Source organism: Amblyomma americanum, chromosome 8, assembly GCF_052857255.1.
Source record: "Amblyomma americanum isolate KBUSLIRL-KWMA chromosome 8, ASM5285725v1, whole genome shotgun sequence".
Lineage (NCBI taxonomy): Eukaryota > Metazoa > Arthropoda > Arachnida > Ixodida > Ixodidae > Amblyomma > Amblyomma americanum.
Genome location: NC_135504.1, coordinates 161,921,313 through 161,934,822, shown reverse-complemented (window position 1 = coordinate 161,934,822; position 13,510 = coordinate 161,921,313). Strand labels below are relative to the sequence as shown.

Here is a 13,510-nt window from a genome sequence, read left to right as displayed (position 1 = left end):
AGGCTGTCTTCCCATGACAGGAACACTTCCGAGCAGTCTGGTACCTCACTGACAACTGGCAGCTGAAAATGATGAAACATACAAGGCAACATGTTATCATTTCAGAAAAGAGGTTAAATGTGTCCTAATGTAATGCAATCATCTGCTTCCACAATATATTACAAAAACACTAACTTACGATGGCCAAACTGGAAAGAAGGCAGCGGTTCAAATTTTTGTTTTCCTGAACATAACTAAATAGATATATGAGGATCCAGACATGCACATCAGCATTCCCTAGCCCAAACTTTCACATGAACCAATGGGTTCAGTCCAGTTTTTTCTTGAATACTGTTGTGGATTGCAATCGCCTTCCTTTAGGTTTATGTCACTGGAAATATTTTGTGAAGGAGTTGGAGGATTTTTGTACGGCTCCTAGTGTTGGTGTTGTGGTGAATGTTGGATTTTATGTCCTTTAAATGACTTGTGGCTGTTGCAGATAATGGTTTTATGGCTTTTATAATTGTGTGCCCTCCTTCTTGGGCGAACGTTATGGCTCGCAGTATGTACAAATAAATATATGAACAGCTCAACGAGACAGTATACCGAGCTGATCAAAGTCAATAACAAGCAATTTGTTAAACATTTGCAAGCATGTGGGGCATGGTTGACCAAGCGTAAACCGAGCTGATGAGGTTGAGTTGAACAGAAGTACATGGAAGGTGAGGTGCGAACTCTGGCACGACAAGGCGCTGCGATTTGAAGACGCAAGTGCCATTTCCGCTCCCAATTGCCATTAATGCCCATGGTTGTGAGAGCAGCTTACTGTACATCCACCCCCCCCCCCCCCCCCCCGAGTCTCCAATGGTTCCAAAGGAAGGATTGCTGGGTCAGTTGGTTCATCATTCAAGGCTTAAAAACAGCACGAAAAATGGGATGATACAGAAAGAAGGAATAGACAGCACCAAACCTGCAATTGAGTGCATTTTATGTGAAATGGCAATAAACACAGAAAGCATGCACAGAAAGCTTATAGACAAAAACACAATACAATACAGATATTACTTAAATACTTCTAACGAAGACAGCGCAAAAAAGGACAACCACAGAAGAGGACACGACACAAAGAACGCTTCTCTTCTGTGATAGTCCTTTTTTACGCTGTCGGTCATTCCAAGCGTGAATCAGCAACTAGCCCACCACTTGGTTTTATTGAATTACTTGGACATTACAGATATCAGATATAAATTTAATATCTACTTTGCTACTTCCCTTCAGTGTCCCTGTAGAGAAACAACAGTTCGCAATAACAGCTTATGATCCACAGGTTGCTGTATTACTCCACTGTATTCAAGCCTGGTTGCTAATGGAATCAATGGACGAAGATGAGTATCTACAAGAGGGAAGGATGAAGGTGAAGCTGCATGTGCACAGGTGTGAAAGATGAATTGTCGTACAGCACTAGCAATATTAATATATCACGCAAATAAAGGCACCGAAATTTTGGTGCGTACCATAACTTCATCTTACTAGAGACTTAAGTTGTATCCATCCGCAGTGTGTGCCTTTTGACATATGATTCTCACCTGAAAAAGAAAGGACGTAACCTAAACCAGCAATGCACATTGAACTCCCTGTACAACAAAGCGGTCCTTGCTTTGGCATGGTAACATTAAGTATATGGGGAGACAACCAGCTAACCACCGATATGTAGAATTGCTAGAAAAAAACAAGTTGCTTGGCTAGTTGGTCCACGTTTCATGACAAAGAACAACAGCAGAAGGCAAAAATGTAGACATGGAGGCCAGTGCACGTGCTTGTGGGAGTGGTTTACACAACTGCTTGAGTCTGTTCTTTATTCTCTATTGTTGGGCAGCATTTTATAATGAGTACAAGTTCCGCACTGAGAAATGAGCAGCAATAGAATTCTGAAGTGATCTGAACGACAGATTACACGCAATGGTATGAATCACAAATTACTTCTAAACTTTCCTCGACTTGCCCATCATCGTTGATGGGAAGGCAGCAAAGGAAACTGGAGCTGCCAGTAGAAGATGCATGGGACACCAGGCGACCCAATTGAAGTGCCTGTCCGTCTCAGCTGCCCTGACATATAAAAATAATGTGAGCTATTAAATGTGTTGCTAAAGAAAAACATTGGAAGGTTTTGGTCACAGCATTTCTCTCAGTGGATTTAGCTTCACTGTACACATTCTCAATGCAAGAATAAAATTTCATAGATAAGTGTCTAATGCATACGCACAGGTACTGATGAAATTAATGCATGCAATACATTTGCAATGTGGCTAAACTATATCCTGCTAGTTGCTGCTTTGCAATTGAAGCCACGACTGTGCATTATGGTTCAACTATTGTCATTCTAGCAATATCTTACTTGGTTAATTTCTAGATTTATTTCTTTGATATATCTTTCCCTGGCTGCACTGTGTATACTACTACACAAATGCTGCTAGTACACAGTGAAGCCTGGTAAAGAAATATGAAATAAATCTAGAAATTCAATTAACTACATTGTTACCCTAGCAGATGGCCAGAAATAGCGACGCGTACAGCAATGCTGTCAGCGCTGTCGGCGCTGCAGCTCGCAATTTGCAAATAAAAACGACGAACAACACCTGTGTAACGAGGAAGACGAAGTTTGCATGCAGCGCCGTGCACGCGTGTGCGAGCGAAGATTCTAAGTGCTGCGTATGCTGCTCCAGCCTGAGGACATTACTCTCGAGTCCTTACTACCTCAACAATGCAATCTCAAGATCGTCTTCGACACTCCATAGCTGTCCTACGACGGCGAAGAGAATCGACGCGTTGCTCCAGCGACAACACATGCTACTGTCGCACATGCGAGGCTGACGTAAGCAGTTCAGCTGCTCTATGAAAACAGCGCCAAGAACCCGATGGCACGAGCATCGTTCGGTAAAGGTCGCACTTACCGTATTTCTTGTTGAGGTTTTCCATTTTCAGCTTCACTTGTTTGCTGGTGTATGGGCCTTGTCCCGGCGGCAGCCCGGCGTTCAGTTCCGCTACAATCGCAGCCCATATCCGAGCGTTGCGCGTGCTACGGTATCAGATCCGTATCGGATGCGTATCAGGGCCGCGGTTGTTGAATCAAGCCAGATGACACAACTCTGGGAGGACGAGTCGTTCGATGTTGCTGCTGCCACGGGCGCAGCCATCTTGTTGGTTAAGGTAGCAAACGGTGGTCAGCAAGCTCGGTTTGGGTAACTGTGGTTAGGTGGCGTAACTGCAGTTTCGCCTGCCGTGTGAGCGCGGCTAACTATAGTTACTGGGAACCGTACTTAACTTAACTGTGGTTAAGGTCGCCAGTGTAAATGCGGTATTAGCTTCGGTCTCCAGTAGAATAGTGCCGTCAAAGTCAATTCGGTGGTCGCATTCCTCGCAGTGTTCGGCCACCTCGCTGCGCTGACGGTTCATTTGTCTAACGTCCGCTTTGTGTTGCCTCATTCTTTCGGCGAAGTTCTTCGTTTCCCCCAGGTACGAGCCCGGGCAGACTGAGCAGGGAATCTTGTATACCACCCCTTGGACCCATTCTTTTCGGTGAGGGTCTTTCGGGCGGGGGAGGAAGCGTCCGATGGTAGTAGCCGGTTTGTGCGTTGTTAGCACCCCTTCTTTGCCGAGAATTCGAGCCAGCGTCTCGCTCACGCCTTTCACGTATGGTATGCAAACACGTTTCCGGTTCTGGCGTTTGCTTGCGGAAGGAATAGAGCTGTTTTTGCTTTTGTTTTTTGCTTTTGGCTGACGCCTTAGCAATGTAGCCTTCTACATTGCTAAGGCTAAGGACACGTGTGTGGCTAAGCCGTCGGTAAACCTTCACGCTAAGGAATTTGCCTTTTTAGATAACTTCTTAGTAAGACCCTGACATTGAAAAAAAAATTTTTGTGTGCCCTTTCACTGATACGGCTTATGTGCGCGCGCATCTCAGTGCGAGTCTTCGTTGTTTTCTTCCTTTCAATAAAACTTCAGTTGTTAGTCCAGCCTCGTCCTGTTTGCTTCTTCCTTTGTGTCGCGTCTTCTGGCTGGTTTAAAATGAATACTTACCAACTCGCCCAGTCCTCAACCTTGTTGAATTTCATTTCTAGTTCTTTGGGCTCTTTTCCATGTGTCACTTTCAACGTACATAACCCGTCAGTGTTGGTGGCTTTGATAGCGCTCTGCATCTGTAGAGCCCGGACGGCGTCATGGTATGCCAAGCACCAAATTTGCCCTCCTGATGTCCAGTACCTGTGTGGTTGGTTGCAGCCTTCCCCGGGCCATTCGAGTAGAATAAGCCGCATCTTGGCTTCGGAGTGGTGGAGGCAAGCCCGTCTTTACAGGGAACTGTTACGCGCGCACTGTGTTAGCAACGGTGGTACTCGACGGAGAGGACAACTGGCAGACTGGAGCAAGACGGCCGACGGAATAACGGAGTTCATGTGGAAGACTGTCCGCCTCACGCTGTCTGCTCAGAAGAGGCGCACAGTTGCCCAGGGCAAACTGCTAATCCTGGGAGACGAGGAAATAGATGCACGGCACAAGCGCATCTTGGAGCGTGGGCCGAAGTTCTGTCTGCAACCTGACGTAAGTCCAGTTGATCTTTTGGCGATGTCTCGAAACATTGCTCGTCACGTTCCGGAAGATGAGAAGAGTCGGTTTTTGACTGAAGCCACGGACGTAATAGCGGCACGGAAACGTGAGCAGAGGCCACAGTATAGACTGAAACCCGTGTGTGACTACCTGGTTGACAACCAATTGAGTCTGCTGGTGTCTGACAAGGAAGGCTTCTTTGTCGTTGTGCCCAACGGCATCTTTTCTGAAAAGGCCTCGGCTGCGATTGCCAAGAGTTTTAAGAAGGTTAAAGCAAAGCCATCATCTTACAGGAAGAAGGCTATTGCATGGCTTGATGATCACAATCTGAGGTCATTGAGTTCAAGGGTGAAGGCGGCCTCAGAAGCCCATTTGGACGTTTTCTTCACGGCGAAGACGCACAAGGTGGACATTCCGTTCAGGACTATTGTCTCAGAACGTCGCACCTGGCAGTACGAGATTTCCGGGTTCCTGCAGAGGCACCTGAAGACGCTGAAAGTTCAGGATCCATTTTTGATTCCAAGTTCTTCTACTGTGATCCAGTTTCTTATGGACAAGAACCCGGGCACGTGCTCAGCAATGAGCATCGATGTGGAGGACCTTTACTATTCATTGCCACAGGACAGACTTCTAAGGTGTGTGCAAGATTGCATCACGGTGGATAATGATGAACAGGATTTCATTGATGCGTGCGGAGTATCGGTGGCTAGCTTCATGGAGCTGTTGTCTTTTTACCTCAACTCCACGTTTGTCTGTTGCCAAGACAGCATGTACGTCCAGAGGTCAGGCGTTTGCATACGGTCACAGGTCGCACCTTTGCTCAGCGACATTTTTCTTTCCAAAGTTGACACTGCTTTACAGCCTGGTTTGGAAGCCATCGGCGTAGTAGCCTTTCGCTACGTTGATGACTACTTGATTTTCTTAGGCAAGGATGACTCTGATAGGTTGGCACAAGATGTTCTAGAAATGTTTAAGGAGGGTGGTCAGGGCCTGTCTTTTACGTCTGAATTTCCTAAAGATAACCATTTGCAGTTTCTTGATTTAGACCTGTGCTTTGGGGACGATCACGTATGTTGGGGCTACAGCCCCAGGTCAGGGAAGCCTCTGCTTAGCTATCAGTCTGACCACTCGAGTTTGGTAAAGGATGGCTTGGCAGTCGCATGCATCAAGTCCGCTTTACGTAAGTCTTGCCATCACCGTGTTGAGGACTCATTCTCGCAGCAGGTTTCAAAGTTAATGGCAGCTGGGTTTCCAACTGCCCACCTTGCCCGCTTGTCTGAACGTGTTTTGACTCGCTTGAGAAAGAGCAACACGGGGCCGGAAGATGCTGACGTGGAGGTGCGGCGAAAAAAGGTGGCCGCCTTTCCCTACATCCATGGTGTTTCACACCGACTCAAGAAACTTGCGGCGAAGTATGACGTTGGCGTTGTCTTCACAGCTAAAAACAAGATAGGAGGCTTGTGCGCCAGCGTAAAAAGGAGGCTTGATAAAACATCAAGTGATCGTTCCCGATGCACAGTGTCACATAAGACACGGCTCACCCCTTGCAGAAAGAATGTGTTCCGCTGCCTTGTGGTCGATGCTACTACGGGCAGACGGGCAGATGTCTAAATGTGCGCCTGACGGAGCATTCTAACTCTCTGGGTGGGAAGGCGAACTCTAATCTGGCGTTGCACGTGCAATCTCGAGAATGCAAATCGAACGATGATCTGTCTCTTTGCACGCCTGACTTCAGCGACACTACTGTAGTTTATAGAAATGAAAAACAAATCTGTCGCGAGATAGTTGAAGCCTTCTACATTGCTAAGGCTAAGGACACGTGTGTGGCTAAGCCGTCGGTAAACCTTCACGCTAAGGAATTTGCCTTTTTAGATAACTTGTTAGTAAGACCCTGACATTGAAAAAAAATTTTTTGTGTGCCCTTTCACTGATACGGCTTATGTGCGTGCGCATCTCAGTGCGAGTCTTCGTTGTTTTCTTCCTTTCAATAAAACTTCAGTTGTTAGTCCAGCCTCGTCCTGTTTGCTTCTTCCTTTGTGTCGCGTCTTCTGGCTGGTTTAAAATGAACTCTGGGCTGTTAGGAGTCCTGTAGCAAACGACGATCACAACTGATTTATGCGAAGCATGGCATAGAACCCATATTTCTATATCTGATGAAAAGTGAATGGCTGAGCATGATAGGTCCCGAGTGGTGGCCATTAGTACCCCACCTCTCCTTCGATCTGGGCGATCCTTGCGAAAAACACAGAGATTAGGCAACTCTGCAAGGGAGGAAACGCTGGTGTCATAAGAGTACGATGAAAGAATGAATCGAGTAGCGTGATTTTGAACAGATTCGAGGCCACCGATGGGGTAAGCTTGATAAGGATTCCAAATGGGTGACGGAAATTCTAGTTTGGACCTGACGAATGATTTGTAAGCTAACAACTTGACATGTTTTGGAGCATGGTGAAGATGGCGCTTGAGGAAACCTAGCGTCTTGTTTGCTGACGATATTATGTTAGTAACATGCAAGCTGCAAGAAAGATCGCTAGAAATTGTTATGCCTAGATACTTGTACTACTGAACAGGTTGTACGGGAACTTTATATACCACGTAAGAGAAGATTAGAGGAGTACGGGGGCGTCTGGACAAAAGATTACATTTACGTGGGTTAAGTTTCATTAGCCACTCTTGAACAGCATTAAGAACACCACTCTTGAACAGCATTAAGATCATTTTCAAGAGAAGATTGGTCAGTGGTGGAGAGAATAGCAAGATAAAGTACACAGTCGTCAGCGAACATGCGTATGTTATAGATTTTACGTTTTAGGGCAGATCATTAATGTATATGAGAAGCAGTAGTGGATTGAAATTTGGATTGAAATCCTGGTAAAAATGGGCGACGTTCATTATTTATTGCTGTATAGTTTCCTTTATCGTCCAATCGGATAGTTCGTTTAGTTGTTGCACGTCAATATGGTTTATAGGTGAAGCGAGCATGTATGACGTGGTGATCGCTGACGCCTAGTTGATAAGTGATGAAATGAACGCATTCAGGGTTATCCGTTAATATAAGGTCTGGAATATTAGCGCAGTCTTCCGTTACATTGGTTGGTTCGGATATAGTTTGAACGAGGCTAAAACTATGGCAAACGTCTAGAAATTTATTAGCATCCTTATGACCTGTAGCGGTTAGACTATGCACGTCGAAACTCGGAAAATAGAAATCTCTGAATCGGAGAGTGTAGGTGTCAGGGTGTTTAGCTTTAATTTCATTTAATGCGTTATTAAGTTTTCGTTGGGAGTCCGGGCTGTTAGGAGGCCTGTAGCAAACGCCGATCACAACTGATTTAGGCGAAGCGTGGCATAGAGCCCATAATATTTACATATCTGATGAAAGGTGAATAGCTGAGCATGATAGATCCTGATCTCGGCAATCTTTGCGAAAAACATAGAAATTAGGCAAGTCGGAAAGCGCTTCTCTATCAGAAATACCGCTGTTTACCCACATTTCTGCCAAGACTAGTATGTTGCTGGCAGACGAAGTGACGATATGGGAAACAATGTCGCGCTTTGAAATGAAACTGCACACGTTAGTAAAGATTGCTGACAATGAAAGGGCTTCTTGCTGTACATGCTTAGAACGATCTGTCTACAGGTGCTGAGATGGCTGCTGCTTTACCTCTTTAACTGTTCGTGATGATTCATGAAATATGTAGCTTTTAGGACCAATCTGTAATATCTTGAAGCGCAAAGAGAACTTATCAGATACCGATTTGACAAAGGCTACAAGATGTTTGCGGGCGTTACAAACGGGGAGGAAGAATTCGCCAATACTGTAGTTGGTGCCTTTCAGCTTAGTACCTAAGGAAAGGATGCTTTCTTTAGTTTTCGATGAGGCGAATTTAACGATTATTGGTCTGGTGCAATCAAATTAGTGGCGCCCGAGGCGGTGAGCATGCTCGATTAGAGTGGGATCGATGCAAAACCTAGCTTAGTGGGGCAATGGCGAATGACTGCTTCTTCCGAGTCTGCATGCGTTTCAGTGGGGTTAGTACCAGGAATATGAGATTGTTATGGCGAGAGGGACTTTCTGCATCGTTCATACGTACTTCAAACTTATCGACGTTGCAGGTAATCTTACTGATTAAAGTTTTCAGGGCGTCTATTTCAGAATAGAGGGAAGAAAGTGTGGCTTAGTGCGATTTCAGAGTGTCCATGCGCTTTTTTAAGTCGGTCTAGGCTGGTTCGGTAGCTTTAAGCTAGTCTTTATTGTCCTGCAGATCTGAATTTAATGTAGCTTGTCTGGTAGCTAGATTCCTGAGCTCGGAAAGTATGCTGTCGTAACGGTCGGGGCCTTGGTTAGTCTCAAGATCGCCTGACAATAGTAAAAGAAATCGGAGAACACGTGAACACTCAGCAACAATACTGCAGGCGCAATGAGGGCCCAGCAGCTACATTAAAATGTAGTTACTGGTTTTTTTAGCAAATGGAGAAAACTTATTACGAACTTGCATTGTGAAAAGTAGCGGATTAGTATTTTTGAAGCTTGGAAAGAATCCAACCTGGCGCAAGTAAAACCACACACACAAAGGAAAGACAAGGAGACAACGGACAGGCGCCAACTTCCAACTGTTTATTCCTCAAGAAAACCACGCAGATAAATAGTCTCAGGATACGCCCACTTTTTTTCCACTCCATGTGCCTATCACAGCCATAATCTGTCACCCTGCATTATCAGTTTTTGCACAGAAAATTGTACTCCGCCGCATACAAATTCACTGACGTGTCACTCACACACAAAGCCGCCTTTTTCTTTATGTGAAACGCTTCAAACAAAAGCCTCGCCTGTTTAATCTTGCTCCTGCCAAGAATCCTCGCCTTTTCCAGTCGAGGTTCGCACTTGCACATATTAACAAGGTTGACTAAGTTGGCATATTTATCTTTATTGTTTTCAACCTTTTTGCAATGTTCCCCAAGGCGTTTGTTGATGCACCTCTCCGTTTGCCCTATATAGGACTTTCCACAGGTCAGGGGTATCTCGTACACAACTCCTTCCATACAACGGGTGAAGACACGCTGATGTTTTATATTGCATCCAGGGCGCTCAGTGCCACAAATCCGGGGTATAAGTTTGTTCAGCTTGTTTTGTGCTGAAAATACTAGCGGTACTTCGTGTCTGTTAGCCACCTTCTTCAGATTATGTGACACTTTGTGCACATAAGGCATAACTTCAGGTTTTACCGCAGGGCTCCTTTCTTCCGGATTCTTTGGCCTGGTACACCGTTTTGTTTTTTGGAGGAGGGTTTCAGCGACGGCAGTCAACACCACCGAGGGGAAGCCAGCAGCCAACAGGCGGCCAATCTGATTTTTTAAGCTATCGTGCATTTGGTGCGGACATGACTTTGAAAGCGAGGACTCAATGCAGAGAGAGGCGATGGCGCGCTTCACAATTTTTGAATGCGCCGTATTGAAGGGCAGGAGTTCCTTGCTAGTACGGGGATAGTAACCCCAGCATAAATGGTCCTCCCGGAACGCTAAGCTTAGATCTAAAAATTGCAGTTTTTTCTCACTTGGGACTTCATGCGTAAAAACTAGACCGCGACCTTTGAGATTAAAAACACTTAAAATCCTGTACATAATAGCTTCAAAAGAATTGTCAAAACCGGTGGATAAAAGGATAAGAAAATCGTCAACATATCTAAACGTTTTAAAAACAGGTCCTCCTAAAAACAACTGTGCAAGATCCTGGTCCAAAGCAGCTAAAAAAATTTCACATAAAATAGGGGCTACACAGAAACCAATACATGTACCTTTTCTCTGCAAGTAGGGCTGCTGATTAAAAACAATAAAAGTGACCTTAAGACATTGCTCCAATAAATTCAAAAAATTTTCCACAGACATACCTGCAGCATCCCGGAAGGCCAATTCACCTGTCCGTTCAACACACGACATAACAGACGCCAGCAGCTCAGCTTGTGGGACGGAATAAAACAAATCCTCTATGTCTACTGAAAAAGCGGACCTAATTTCTGGATGTGTTTTAAAATAATTAACAACCTCCAGCGAGTTCTTAACCCGAAAAGGGTCGTCCAGTTTAAGAAGGTTAAGCTTCCTTTGCAAGAAACGGCTAACATTATGCTGCCAGGAACCATTCTCGCTCACTATAGTACGCAACGGTATGTCAGGTTTGTGGGTTTTTGCAGTAAAGAAAACTGAAAGAGAGTTCCTTTTACTTTTCACTATGTCATTGGCCAGCTTCGGCAGTTGCAGGTCCCTACAAAAGTTAATGAATTTAGTTTTAACTCTCACAGCCCCCTTTTTTAATGGCAATAAAATTTATATCAACCGCTTGCAATGCTTTTTCATTGAAAAGGCCCTTTTCCATGACCACAAACCTGCCATCTTTGTCCGGCTGAAGGAGACACAACTCATTCCTTTTAAAAAAGGACGTAACATGACTAACATTACGGATTAGTAGCCTGTGCTGACGCACAGCTACCGAGCCCACGCGGACTCATGGATTTCTTCTCTTCATGACTTCCTCTCTCTACCAATGGCTGCTTTTTCAACGTGCGCTCTTCGCCACAATGCTTGCCATTTCTCAATCCGTGACAATACCCTTTGCCGCCGCAACTACACCTCAGATGGCCGCAAGCGGTTGCTGGTTACTTCCCGTCAGCTTCGCTCGGAAGTCTGCAACCATTTTCACGCTGATCCGGAGTGTGTTCAGGTCGCAGTGTTCGAGACATATACGCTCGCATCCGGCTGCGATGTTACAGGCGTGGCATGTACAACGTCATCCTCAAATACGTGCTCTCATGCCTTCCCTGTCAACGTCGCAAGACACCTCCTCATTGTTCTGCTGCAGAACTGCAGCGGCTACCTTGCCCGCCACGCGTCGGCATTGATTTATGTGGCCCCCTGCCGTACACTTCAGCCGGCAGCCGTTGGGCCATCGTCGCAGTGACCATTCTACAAGGTATGCTGAAACAGCCGCTCTGCCAGCTGCCACAGCCTCCTAAGTTGCTTCGTTTATTTTGAAAAGATTCATTCTTCGTCACGGCGCCCCTCGCGTATTGCGGAGCTTCAGAGGACGGGTCATCTTGTCAGATGTAGTCAAAGCACTGCTCACCAAGTGCAATATAATCCATCGCACCACCTCCGCATATCATCCGCAAACCAACGGCCTCACCGAGCGCTTTCTACATAGACATGCTGTCTATGTAGATGATCTTGTTCTCTAAGTACGTCTCATGAAACCACTCCAAGTGGGATCTTGTCCTTCCGTCGTTAACTTATGCGTACAATACCGCAACGCATTACACTACTGGCTTCTCTTCTTTCATTCTCCTTTACTGCCGTCACCCTTCTGCTAGCATTCTGCTAGAGAATTCAAGTGCTGCCGATAGCTGGCCCTGCTTAGAAAAGCAGTGGAGCATTGCTTGAACTTTGGAAAACGGAGCCAGGATTGATAAGAAGACTCCCAGTGATCTGTGAATGTAAAGCGAGAATGAGCAATTCTGCATATAAACGTTGCCGCATTATCACCACGCGAAAAACTGCCGTACGTCAAAACTTACAATGGCCGTCCGTGTTCATTTTTTTGTGCGCTATGGTGGAGCAAGAATAAAAGGCTGGCCCTATTTGAAAATAAACGACATTCTTTGCGAAGTTATCTTATATATGCTGGCATGGTGTATATGCTAAAATAGCAGCAGTCCAGAAGATCCTTCCTCGAGATCTTCTCTGCTGCGTCTTTGCTCCCCATGCATCCTGACTGGCAGAAAATGAGGAGTTGAACTGCAGAGTCGTGCAATGCGTCTAACTCGCTTGGAAAAACCACACAAGAGTACCCTGGTTGCAGATTGGCCCGGACACGGTAGTTCACGTCTGGAAGCAGCCGCAGCAGCTGGAGCTGGCCTCGGTGACAGCTGCCGGATACAGGGCTCTGCTGTCCGCCTGCTGGTACCTGGACCACATATCGTACGGCAGCGACTGGAAGAAGTATTACACCTGCGACCCGCAAGACTTCGCCGGTAAGCACAGTCCTCGCGAGCTGAAATTCCTCTTGCGCAGCCCGAATTAGCACGCTACCCGTGCGGGGCGAACTTGGGCAAGGACACAGACGGGCATGTTCCTGCAGTCGTTGTCCAAGTTGAAGCTGTTCTTCAGGAAAATATCATCCCAACTCGCCCAAGCATCCGTTTTACCCCGCACGTGGCAGTTGGCATGACTAGAATAAACCACTAAATGCCGAAGTATTACAACGACCACACTTAAAAGGTTTGGGTCATGCAGGCGAAAATGCGCGATTTCTTCGCATCATTGGACAAACAGCGTTTTCCTATTTATTTGGCAAAGTATAGCGAAAGTCGTAACTATGTAATTTGCACGAAATAAGATGCCAAGTGGTTGATCACAATAGCTTGATTTTAAAAGCCTACATTTTAAGAAAGCGCAACAGTTTGAGCAGGTGGCGGAATACAATGAATCACGTTTACAGTGCAGAAGTACCTGCGTGCCTACTCCGCTTCGTTATAGCCTGTACAGGATGGTGACCCTTTTTCGAATGTTTAGTCGGGACGTATCCTTAAGGGAAGAAAGCAGCAGCTTACAAGAAAGGAATGAAGGAGGTGCGACACACGCATCGTGGCTTTCACAATTGACTTTGTTTAAGGAAACGCAAAGAAGGAATGGGGGCTCACGTTCCAAAGGCACTCAAGCTGTGAGGGACGCCCTAGTGATGGGCTCGGGAAATTTCGAACACCTGGGGTTCTTTAACGTGCACTGACATCGCACACTACACGTTACTCTAGAATTTTACCTCCGTCGACATTCGGCCACCGCGGCTGGGATCGAACCCGCGTCTTTGAGGTCAGCAGCCGAGAGCCATAACCACTGAGCCACCGCCTCGGCTCATGTTATGAGAAGCACAAGCAAGAAA

At 46.0% G+C, this 13,510-nt stretch overlaps 1 protein-coding gene across 7 annotated transcripts in view; it reads left to right on the top strand.

Annotated features, from left to right (window-relative positions):
- Window positions 1–13,510, top strand: part of LOC144102136 (beta-hexosaminidase subunit alpha-like) — a 279,853-nt gene that overhangs the window by 173,385 nt on the left and 92,958 nt on the right. For all 7 annotated transcript variants that reach the window (XM_077635441.1, XM_077635446.1, XM_077635442.1 and 4 more), the window contains one exon: window positions 12,431–12,602. In XM_077635441.1, coding sequence (XP_077491567.1) covers window positions 12,431–12,602 — 172 coding nt within the window. The remainder of the gene's footprint in view (window positions 1–12,430; window positions 12,603–13,510) is intronic.